Raw genomic sequence first — 12,656 nt, 5'->3', positions numbered from 1 at the left:
TTTTTTATAATTTATAATATTAATTCAACTAACAGGCTATAATAAAATATAGTAACAATATAAAATATGTGTACCTATCAAGTAAATTTGGCATCAGGAAATCACGATTTACAAATTCACTAGCTTATGTTGGGTTCCCAGCGTTCCGTTTCAAATAAATAGAAGGGGTACGCTGAAAAAAAATCTAAAAAGAAGGGGGACTCTGTCCCCCTGCGTCCCCCCCCAAATCAACCACTGAGGTAAATAGTAAATATATTTAGATATTTATAATCCGCCCCTCCTGTTAATGTAGGCTGGATCCGCGCCTGCAACAAAGTATGCAGTGCGTAAATAGAAAATATTGAGAAAATATTGTAAATCAGTGTGTGTTATTAAATAATTACAGTAAATGGGGAAAGTCACGGGCCCTTTGAAATTCTTTTTTAATATATCCCTGTTTTTTTATATACAATTTTGAAATGGTTTTTATAATACCTTATACCACTATACTAGAAGCTAGATAACTGTTTTGGATAATATAAAATTATATTGTTTATATATTCAAATGTTACTTTGTAAATCAGTGTATTAATGTGTTTAAACATTTGTTATAGGGCGTTTTATCATTTAATAACGAAATGAGATCAAGACTTTTGCAGTTTGTAACAGGTACGTCTAGAGTTCCAATGAATGGTTTCAAAGAGTTATATGGAAGTAATGGACCACAATTGTTTACAATTGAAAGATGGGGAACAAAAGAAAATTATCCCAGGGCACACACCTGGTATGAAGTGAAATTATTTGATGTATTTGTGTCAAATTTAATTGGGTTTTTTTATATAGTTTTAATAGATTGGATCTTCCACCATATGAAAGCTATCATGAACTGAGAAACAAATTAATTAAAGCAATTGAAGGCTCACAAGGTTTTGCTGGAGTGGATTAATGTGGATTCTGAACATTATATTCAGATTACAGAAGTTACCTTCTACCAAATGCAAATCGATGTTACAGTAACATTACCCCTCCAATGATCACATGTGATATGACTATAATATTAGAGATAAATATAAAAAATATAAAATAATAATCATTCCAAAATGTAATATTAAAAGATTGTAATTAAGATGTTAGTATTATGATTTTATATAACTGTTAGAACAACATTTTTAAGTTGCTTATTAGCAATGGCAATATATTTTTTATAGAACATTTTTTTTTTATTATTATTGGGTTGAATTCATCATCAGGGTAGTTTAGAATGGCTATCAGTTGAATTTTTATAGTGTATTTACATTTATAATTATTCATATATGTGTGACATACAAGTCACAATCATCAGTTTAATTATAAAGACTTATTTGCTAATAAAATCATAAGTTCTGTTATGTCATGTTTTACAATGTGCAATTTTAAAAATCATTCTATTTCTGTATACAATATACCTAATTATTTTTATTTATTTTTTAACAAAAAAAAAAAATTTAACATATTTTTGATTGTTGATTTATTACTGATTGGAATTTAGATGGAGGATCTGAACTTCTTGGCCTATGCATTATATATTCGTTTTCTCAGATTAGACTTACGAATTTTAATCGAACATATTTTTAATATTTAATATTAAGCCAAAGAAATGCAAACATTAAACTGAAATTGTCATTTATAAATAATATTAATAGTTTTCAAATGACAATTATTGGTTTAAGAGATAAGTGTGTATTAGTAGGATACAAAACTAGTCATTGGACAATTTGCATTTTGCCGATACAATTATTTGAAACTTGTAACTTATCGCGTAATCTATTAACAGTATTCAAACAGTTAGTAATTTGTGTACCTAATATAGAAATTTGATAGTTGCATTGTATGGATTTATATCATATTTTTCAATTTAATTATCTCCATAATTTTTTTTTTTTAACTATGTATTATGCAAATTTGAAAATTTCAGTGATCCTACATTTTTAAATATGTAATAGTGTTTATAAAATTATTGTTATTATTTGTATTTTTTTTTTTTTTTTTTGAAGTATTTTTATACTTCATATTTATTTTATTATAACTATTTTTTATTTCTTTGAACGAAATTATCGTTTTTATAAATAATATACATTTATGGTGTCACAATTATATTTTGTGCCTTGTGACTAGATTGATACCTTATTGTTGTTAAATAATTAATTGTACTTAAAGAAAACAAATTATATTCACAATATACACAACAAATTTATTATTTTTTTTATAAAATAGACAATAGTACTAAACTTCAGAATTTGCACTCAGTCTTAAATAAAAACTTAAATTTTAACTGTCTGTACAGATAATATTTAATTTTATTTACAAAGTGACAGAAATTTTCACTATATGCTCACATAATATATTTTATACACCTAATATGTAATATATTTTTTATTATTATTGAAGTTAATAATGGATAATATATACATAAAAGACCTAATCAAATATTTTTGTTTTATTTCTTAATAAAATGTAAAAAATTAAAGGGTATTGTTCTATCATTATCGACTTACATACCATATTCATACATTTTCACTACTGTTAAAAAAACATTTCCTTTCATCAAAGTACCTAATTATTCTAATAATTATTCCTAATTATTATTATTGGAAAACATTATCATTAAATTGAAATTTTTTTAATTTATCAGAATACTATTATAGGATGGGCCAGTACCGAAAAAAATTGACTTTACGAGTGGTAAACTATATACGACAAGAATACATTAACATGTAAGATAGGTCATGTTTCATACATTAAATAACTAATTAATAAAGCTAAATTGTAACCATGATAATTTTTATCTTACAATTGGGAAACTTACCAGACAATAGAAATGACCAACAATCTATATAATATATAAAAATGAATGTATGTGTGTCAGTGTGTGTGTCCATGTTACCATGGCAACCAATTATATACTATTTTGAGAATTCCTTCAGTGTGTGTGTCCATATTACCACGGCAACCAGATATACATTATTTTGAGATTTCCGTCGGTGTGTGTATCCATATTATAATGGCAACCAATTATATATTATTTTGAAATTTCCGATGGAATGTTTTGTATATAAAGAAGATAGAATAATTTAAAAAGGGAGAGGACCAACTCCGGGAGGTGCTCAAACAGGAATTTTGAGATTTCCGATGGAAATTTTATTGCCATTTATGTTTTGAAGCTATTATAATAATAATTATTGGTTGCCGGGAAACGAAGTGCACGGGATCAGCTAGTATAAAATAAATTCTAATCAGAGTGTAACCCTTTTGAATTTTTAGATGTTTCAATTGGAATTATAGATTTAACATGAAACTAAAAACACCACAATTTTAAAACTAGAAAATTCATTGTTTTGCTTAGAATTTAAAAAAAGTTTAAACAGTAAATTGTACTACACTTGAAAATAAGTTGATTTTATTAAAATTATAGCTTGAACATAAAAATAATGTATTGTTATAAATAAATGAATCGATATGTTATTAATTAATTCTAATTGTTTACACTAATATTAAAATATCATAATTATTGTATAACAGTCTATATAACGGTTTAAAAATAGTGATAGTTGGTGCAATGTATATAAGAAAATAACAGGAAACAATTTCATAATATACTTAAGTTCTAGTTAGTATTTAACATATTATATACACTGTACCAAACAATAAAAGTTTAAATAATATTATATAAAATTAATTAATTTCATCATTTAGGTTTCACAATTTTTTTTTACTTACATAATAATTTAATTTAATTTAAAATTAATTCTTTAAAGTGGAAGTTGCACATGCTTGTATTGTCTCCATCCTATTATAAATACTCTCCCCAAAATAAAAATATACTTCTTCACCATGGTGGCAAACTGGTTTCTTCTCTTCGATCTTGACATAGTATGTTACCAAACAGACATTAGGCCAATAGGGCCTAATTTCACAGTCAGAAGCCTTGGATAATATTCTTACATTTAAATTGGTAAATTCACTAATTTAAAATAACAGAGTAAAATGGATTCTTATAAAATGTGTTATGATTGTAACATTATGAAGCAAAATATCTGGATATGACATTCTCTTAATAAATTAAAAAATAATAATACACAAAACAATTAATTACGCGTTACAATATACTTTTTTAGATGAGATGAATTGCTACAATAATAGACAATTATAGATCATTAACTAAATTATTAAATACAAAATTAAACAGTTAATATTAATGGACAGATTGTTATGTTTCTAATGGACGGATTTGTCTTTTATTTAAAATAACTTATAAAAGTAAACGTTTATCAGTGTTATTGATCATAGAAGTTACGTTCATGAGGAGGATACATTTGCATGACTAAATTTTTGCTCTCCCTTCTTTGTTCATAAGCAATTTGTGCGTCCTGAAAAATAATAATAAATGGCTGTCTGTATGATTCAATATTAAATAAATATTCAACAAACCTGAAATAAATACCACGCTCCATAAGCATGCACAAAACCTGATACAATAGCAATATAAAATGACCACGATAGATGGTTATACATGGGATACATGAGCCAATCACGTCTCCAACAGTTGAATGGGAACAGGCATACAGTAAACAGTATCAATACAGCTAGAAAAAAAATGAATTCATATTTTAATCAAACCACGAGTTGAGATAATATAACAAATAATAGTATGCTTTTAACAAACTAGTAGTTGCAGCCGCTAAGAAACATGCAGCCGATAGCATGTACTCATATTTAAGTACAAGACGTTGTGGATATCTCGTTACAACAGCAGCAATTATTGCTAATGTCCCAAGTGATAACAATACTGCTAAAGTCATGCAAAGTTCCAAAAATAATAGCCATCCTTTTAAAACAAACATCATAATTCATAAATGTTTAACTACTAAAAAAATGTATACAAATGAATTGTAATTTATTATCAATTAATACTAACCTGGTAATAGCCATTCTCGAATAACGTAATATTCTTCACTGAATACTGTATTGCAACCATCAAAGAGTTTTTCAAATTGATAGTGAGGATATCGGAAATGATCAAAACAGTATGTCCATAAACCCATGTGCTTAAAATTTATGAATGCTTCATCATATGATTCCAACCAATAAGGGCTACAAATATTAATTTATTATTTTTAAATAAGTAAACCAGCTATAATGTTAAAATTGTTTATAAGTACCTTATAAATGCAATGATTAAGAGAAATCCTCCAATGTAAATGATAACACCAGCATCACTAATTAGTTCTAGAATAGGTTAACATTTACAGTTAAAAATTACCCAATTTTTATAATAAAAAAAAATAATAATAGGTAGATAAATAAATTTACATATTTAATTAATGTATGAATTGTATTACTAAGGGCCTGTATTACAATCATAGTTTAAACCTCGGTAACGCTTAACACACTGATTTTACAGGAAAAAACCCTTAATTAGAGTATTCCAAGTTTTAACCATTGAACCAAAAAAAAACTTGAAGAAATACCTATAGAAATACTATCGGCGAACACCAAGCAACGTGAATTCTGTAAAGCTTAGTTTGTAGTATTAATTAAAATAAAGAGAAAATCAGAGCGGATAGATGACCAACTTAAGGGACATCAAAATGTGTGGAAAGAGATTCACCATGCCTTTTGGCCTATTTTATCTTTATTCAAAATGAAAGCACAGACCCAAAATAAAATGTAACCAGTCCAAGACCAAATTCACAGGTATACTCAAAAGTATATGGTGATTTACCGATCCAAAAAGTTTTACAAATAGTTATAATATAAAGGATATCATTGTGTTAAATCATATTATTATATTTATTTATTGTAATTAAATCTAATAAAATCTAATCTAATTTCGAATGAAATAATAACAAAATGGATAGGTACGATTGCGGTAATACGGTATTAATTTGATACAACACTTACTCGATGCTTTTGGATAGTCAATTTTGTCAGAACTCATGGTAAAATACTTTGGTTTAAAATACTTAGATAACTAATAGCGTACGCTGTTGAATATAAATAGTTATATCTTACAATATTCAATAAAAATACCGTAAAAAAAATAAAAATCGAAATCTATAAAAACATACCTAAGGTATGTAAGTTATATGCTAAGATATAGGTATGAAAAACTAAAATGTATTTAAAATAATAACAAATTAAATGGTAACTAATAGCTATTTACGACTTAACGAGTGTTGGGTCACGCCTTAGATAACAATTTACTATTTACTCAATAAACATCAACATGTTGATTGTTTTGTATTTATACCATAGACGTATACCAATAATTATATACCAACTAATACCATAGTAGCATCATAGAACAACAGAATATTATAATGATATTACGTCTTCTTTGAAAATTAACAGCTGTTTCTATTATCAAATCACTAGAAGTTTTATTTTACAACTATTTTTTAGTTATCCTTCGGGCAATCAGGCTTCGAATTTCGATTCCTTCGCGTAATCGCGTCAATAATTGATTTATAATAAATAATATTAATAGAGATCCTGATATATTTTAAGAAGTAAGTATTTCTTTACTTATTTTTGTATAGTATAATAATCAAAATTAATACATTTTTAAAGCGATGGGTGGCCATCACGAACATGAAATCAAAATACCGGATTACAGAATATATAAAGTTGATAACGTACCGGAACTTGTGAAGGTGAAGAATATTTTAGCTACCGAAGGACTTAAAGATCCGTGGTTGAGGTAAAGTTTCTTTGAATTAATAATGGGTATATTCATTTTACGTATATTATATATTAAATATAAAAACGCACAATACTTCATTATTAGGATAAAAATATAGCATTTATAGTGTACTTATAGATTGTTTAATGTAGGCATAGGTGTGTAGACTCCAATTTCCGTCAAGCCTGAAATAATTTATAATATATTAATATCTATAATGTACCAATTCTTGGATGGTGCTCCTTACTTTAAAAAAAAAATATAATATCAACACACTTACCATCTACAATTTACTTATAAATTTAAAACCAATATTTAAATGTTGGTAGATAAAATACAATTTTTTAAGGAAAATATCACTTATATCACTAATACTACCTTGTCAAACAATTATGAGTCCATGATTCGCCACTGATATTTAATAAACAATAATATACATAACACATTTATACATATTTATCAATGCTTCCAAAAAATTCCAAGTTGACCAGCTTGTCCCGAGCGCATGTCTATGTTTATAGTTAACAAAAAAAATTATATTTAGATATTATCGAACGTAACTAATTATTTTATTAGTTATTGATAATTATACCATCTCATTTTAATAAAATCTTGGAATGAAAGTTCTCAAAAATCCTCAAAAATCTCTAATTTAGCATACATTATAAATGTTTATAGTATCTAAAATTATTTTATTGCAACACACTTATACATTTATCCAAATTTGTATTAGCTATTATTTTTTATAACATTAATGATATTTGGATGGGTAATATCTGACTTTACTATAGTTGTTGTAATATAAAACGGATATTATCTTGTTAGACTGTATACATTCTCTCACTCATATATCAAAGATAATTTTTTTTAAAACTAATTTACTTGTTTAGGATATTTATGTTTTAAAATACAATAAATAATGTCCACAGATGATTATTTGTAAGTTTACTCTAATAACTGTTTTATATATAACTTATGTCATAATGTTTGAATTATAGGAATGAAGTTTGGAGATATCCTCCAAATCGTGGTAGTCGTTATGCACAATATTTCAAATGTTGGTTCCGTGGTAAACGTGGGCTTACAATTGCCTTTGGATTAGCAGCTTCTATTATTGCTGTGGAAAAAACCTATGAACATTTTTATCCACCAGTTCACCATCACAGAAAGCCTTACTTTCCATCATCCAGTCTTTAATTTAAGATAATAGTACCAAAATCAATGGAATTCAATGACGTGTCTAGAGAATTAATGATTAAACGATATAAAAATTCAGTACGATAAATTTTAGTTTTAGTTTAATTTGTTTGTATTACAAAAAAATTATTTATAAAAATATATTATATGAAAATATGCAAGGATAAATTTAACTATCACACATGATTTATATGTGGAACACGTACATTTTGTATTGTAACTAAATTGTTTTAAAAATGGTTGTAGCATAGAAAAAAGTGATACTACTATTCTCGTTTACTGTCTCAAAATGTTATAATTGAATATGATTTTTTTCTCCTTTTACTCTTGTTAAATTTATTCATAAAAATTATTTGTGGTCCAACCACACGATAGAATAGAGTAAAAAGTTAAAATGATTATTTCGAGGGATAAGTTGATACCTCCTTGATCCTTATTATCCCTTTAACCAATAGACTTCACTCTTCACTAGGGCTTTGCACTGGAATCATTTAATCCGGTTTCGGGTATTGAAAGAAAATGCAGGTGTCTGATTTAATGAACTTTTCTGGTTATGATTAAATGTACATTTATTTGGGTTAATTATGGTTAATTAAGGTGTTAAAGAAAACCCATGTTGTATCAATTAACATGATGTTTTCAACATGACAATTTGATATAGTAATCTGGTTTTATTTTTAAAGTATACACAATGAAAAATATTTAATGAAAAAAATGTGCGCTCATTATTTATTTTGACTAAATATATTTTCGTTCTGATACATAAGAAAACAAATCTACCTTTATTTGTTTACCTATGATAATTCTAAAATTGTAGGTATGATAGATTCTTTTATACTAACAAAAATTAATTAATTTATAATATAATACGAGAAAATAAAATAAGGCACGCGTATATAGGTATAAATTATATTACCATTGATTATAAATACTAGTATAAATATTAAATACTAGTATTTATAATCAATGATATTACATACAAATAAAAGTCAGTTAAAAGTTTTGAATTGTCAGACCAGGCTTCCTAACCAGTATTATTTAGAAATTTAAAAATATATATTTCTTTGTACCTATATTTAATTTACTTAACAATGTTAAATTTTGGCATGCCCAGATTGACACCTAAAGTCGCTGTAGGCTGTAAAAATGCTTATGTCACTCTTAAGTACCCTTTATAAAAACAATTAAAATACTTAATATAATTCTATAACATTGTATACATTTTTAAAAAAATTTTAATTTGTAAATCATCTTTACTTAACTTGAATAATATTTTTGATTGATTGAATAGCTATTTTTCTCAATTTCGCGGCCTTGAGCACGTACCGTTATCATGAACCGTAGCTATGATTCCATGTAAGACCGTTTCCATGGGATTATGAGAAGAACTATGGGAAGAAAATAGACTAATTTAAAAAGTGTAAATTAGAGGTCCGACCTAACCCTCTGGTGCTCAAATAACAGGGATTTTGAGATTTACGATGGAAATGTTTGTTTGTAAATGGTTGCTATTGGTTTTAATAATAATAATAATAATAATTATTATTTTTTTCTAATTATTATTATTATTCTAATAAGGCATTTTAAATGGCTGGACCAATTTTGATGAAATTTTGTGCGTGTGTTTGAGATGTTCCTAGGATGATTATTATGATTATTATTATATTATGTTCACAATATTGGACCTGATAGGTCCAACCCGGGGATTTTGAGATTTACGGTGAACATTTTTGTTTATATATGGTTGCATTTGGTTATAGGAGAAATAATTAGTAGAAATTAGTATTTTATTTGTGTATTTTAAGAGTTTCCCGAGACATTAAATAACTATTGAAAAAATCGAAAAATTACCTCTCTAAAGAACCATTGTCCATCTTGATCCAATTTGCCAAAAGATAAGATACTATATTATGTTGAAATCGAAGAACTCCTTCTGGTAGACATTTTGTAAAAAGGATAAAAAAATAAACTAATACCTTTCTCGATCCGCTCAGAATCCAAAATGAAATATAAATTGAAAAAAAAATGTATTAGGTACCTATTTATTATTAGATATTGCATTTTCTGATCATAATTTTATTAATAATAACAATCTATAATAGATACATATTTTATAACTCTCTAGTTTCTCCTAGATTGGAGATTTGAAAATCAAGTGATCACTTCTTCAAAATCCTCTTTACCTACGACTTGATATTTCTGATTCAATTGTCATTAAAACACCTTTCTTGGTTTATAGTTGACCTAAAATATTTTTTGCAACTGTTATTTTTTGCAACATTATTACCGACTAATTGATGACAATTTTTTTTATCGGTTCACTTTTTGAGGTGTAATAATTGCCTTTAACAGAAAGTTGTAATAATAAATTTATTAAAATATATACCTATAGGCTATAGGCTATATAATAAGTACTAATGTACTATACGTCTATACACCTGTTAGTTTTTTTTACAATTAATACACAATAATAATATGTCAATATAAATTAAAAATTCCATAAATGGACTAAAAAAATTGTAACCTAGGGCAATAGGGTACACCCCCGGACCTCCCTCTAACTACATATCCGAATAACGAACGCGTTTGTCGGTAATCTTTAAAGACCGTTCGACAAAATTTGTCGATGCATTGTGATGCCGGCTTTAATTTATTATTTCAGATTTCAGATATGTATTATGTAGTATTATATTATAACATCGTCAGTGCCTCTGTCACAGTCAAATCGTATCCCCGGATAATTTTACCGGGGGGGAGGTACGATTTTCCTAGTCATATTTTACCCCCGGTATGAATTTTCCAGAAATATTATACCAGGATGCCCCCCCCCCCCCCCGGTACAATATTCCTAGGACTATATTAAGTTTAAAAACAATACAAAAATAATTATTTTTTTAATTAATTTGTTTTTTAACGTTTAAAACAATGATAAGGAAATTTACTTTTATAGATCATTACTTTTTGAGTTCCGCGCAAACACTATACAAAATTGAAAAAAAAAATGTTTAAAAGTAATATATTTTTTTTATGTATTTTTGAAAAATGTTAGACAAAGTTAAAGATAATGAAATTGGTCGATGATTTCCACATGATTACCTGTTTTAAATAATGGAATTACAATACAATTTTTTAAAATATGAAAGGTATTTACCAGGTAATAGAGATATTGATTAAAAATAATTGACAAGGGTAAGGAAATACCTATAACCTATATTCAGAAGTTTTTTTAAGTGTGTTTTTAGTTAAATCATTTTCATATGAAGAATAATCAGTATTCAGTAATATGATTTAGGTGTTCCATAATAAAATGTCTTCACTATTAATAGGTTTAAAGAAGATATTATCATTTAAAGACTATAGTTCCATTATAATCATTCAAGGAAATATCATATTTTATGTGCTTAATTTTAAATTATGTCCTACAAAAATAAAAAAAAAGGCATTTAACTCATTAAAAATGTCTACTTTTGATTCAGTAATTACAACATCTTCATTTGTAATCTTATTAATGATATTCAATTTATTTGTAGGTACATAAATTATAAAACATTATATCTTTAATTCCGTAAGTCCTTAACATATGTTGTATTTGTATAATTGTATACCTACACTATTTTGACATTTTTGTCATTAAGTGTAATAATAAGTATTCGTTATTGGTAATTCATAAAGATTTTTTTAAATATGTATTGATAAAAGCTAAACAATTGTTGTTTATTTTGAATAATATCATAAAGAAATTATATTGTTTAATGATTTTTAACGTTTATTTAAAATATATAATCCATACAATTATTCATAATAAGCATAAGTGAGTAGGTAATTTTATATTTTATATGGACACAACAGAGAGGTAAAAAGGATGTATCCAGTAATAAGTAACACTTTGAGTGGAATTTTTCATTAAATTATTCTTCATTTTTCTATAATGATTCTATAAATCATTGTGGCATTGAAATTTCATAATTACAGAATAATTATTGATTTCCATAAAATGTCATCATTTAATTTAAAAATAATGTTATCAATATTATTATTATTATTTATTTATTTGTTAATATGACAACATTGAACATGGTGCAACATAATATTAATACCTATTACATCCAAATTAACAGGTAACACCTTTCTAATAAGCATAGCTTGTCAGTGCAGGGGATGGTAAGTTTAAGTCTAGAGAATATATAATTAATAATAAATTAAAAATACATACCTAATCAGTTATCAAAAAAGAACAGAACAAAATATAATATTTAGTAACTAACAATAAGATGTAGATAATTAGATATTATATAAAACGCTTAAGTTTATAATACAATATTGTTAAGATCAATTGAGTGAATATAATTAATTAATGGATTTTTGTTAAGTGTTTTGAGATGAATTAAATTAATAGTAAATTTTCTGAAGAGGTAGGTACTAAACTTCATTGAATTTAAATTTAATCATTTTTTTTGACCTGGTATTATATATTCATGTTGAATGTCAGAATTGCTGATGTCCATTTTGAGCATTTGATTAATTTGTTTTTAAATAACTCACCTACAGTTAGGGTACAACTAGAAAATAATAAAAGTGTAAAATTCAAATAGGTAGTAAACAATGTTAAAAGTTATAATTAGGGAGCGGATGTATGCATTTATCATATTTTTTAATAACATCTAAATTAACGCGGAGTAAGATAGAAATTTGTTTCATCACCTAAAGATTTCAAATTTACCAATTTAATTTTGCATATTTGTCAGATTTTTACTTGATT

The 12,656-nt window shown here is 26.0% G+C and overlaps 3 protein-coding genes and 1 long non-coding RNA gene across 8 annotated transcripts in view; 2 read left to right on the top strand and 2 right to left on the bottom strand.

Moving 5' to 3' along the window:
- LOC100159671 (E3 ubiquitin-protein ligase NEDD4) overlaps nt 1-2,485 on the top strand; it is a 25,957-nt gene extending 23,472 nt beyond the window's left edge. For 2 of the 3 annotated variants that reach the window (XM_001949884.5, XM_029490264.1), the window contains exons 16-17: nt 594-763; nt 823-2,295. In XM_001949884.5, coding sequence (XP_001949919.1) covers nt 594-763; nt 823-925 — 273 coding nt within the window. In that variant the 3' untranslated portion in view covers nt 926-2,295. Of the gene's footprint in view, nt 1-593; nt 764-822 lie in introns of all 3 variants that reach the window. The other variant, XM_029490265.1, reaches the window with a different exon arrangement.
- A 902-nt stretch (nt 2,486-3,387) lies between these two features.
- LOC100165829 lies at nt 3,388-6,306 on the bottom strand. The gene is made up of 6 exons (XM_001951445.5): nt 5,920-6,306; nt 5,178-5,244; nt 4,934-5,109; nt 4,682-4,843; nt 4,447-4,601; nt 3,388-4,385 (listed from the first exon to the last, which is right to left on the bottom strand). The coding sequence occupies exons 1-6, from the start codon at nt 5,954-5,956 to the stop codon at nt 4,293-4,295; spliced, it is 690 nt and encodes a 229-aa protein (XP_001951480.1). The 5' UTR covers nt 5,957-6,306; the 3' UTR covers nt 3,388-4,292.
- Nucleotides 6,307-6,497: 191 nt separating this feature from the next.
- Nucleotides 6,498-8,668, top strand: Ndufb3 (NADH dehydrogenase (ubiquinone) 1 beta subcomplex, 3, 12kDa). The gene is given in 3 exon segments (NM_001162795.2): nt 6,498-6,527; nt 6,589-6,718; nt 7,699-8,668. Coding segments are annotated over 2 exon segments (327 nt in total). The 5' UTR covers nt 6,498-6,527; nt 6,589-6,590; the 3' UTR covers nt 7,898-8,668.
- Nucleotides 6,725-9,809, bottom strand: LOC115034034. Of its 3 annotated transcripts, XR_003839390.1 has the most exons (4): nt 9,749-9,809; nt 9,160-9,285; nt 7,079-7,209; nt 6,725-6,885 (listed from the first exon to the last, which is right to left on the bottom strand). It is a non-coding gene; the product is annotated as an uncharacterized LOC115034034 (long non-coding RNA). The 3 variants fall into 3 exon arrangements; XR_003839389.1 differs by having other exon boundaries at nt 6,725-7,209; XR_003839388.1 differs by lacking the exons at nt 6,725-6,885; nt 7,079-7,209 and having other exon boundaries at nt 8,983-9,285.
- Between the last annotated feature and the right edge of the window lie 2,847 nt (nt 9,810-12,656).

The sequence above is a fragment of the Acyrthosiphon pisum genome, chromosome A2, assembly GCF_005508785.2.
Source record: "Acyrthosiphon pisum isolate AL4f chromosome A2, pea_aphid_22Mar2018_4r6ur, whole genome shotgun sequence".
Lineage (NCBI taxonomy): Eukaryota > Metazoa > Arthropoda > Insecta > Hemiptera > Aphididae > Acyrthosiphon > Acyrthosiphon pisum.
Note: the sequence above shows the minus strand (reverse complement) of the source record. Positions and strands in the feature narration are given on the sequence as shown.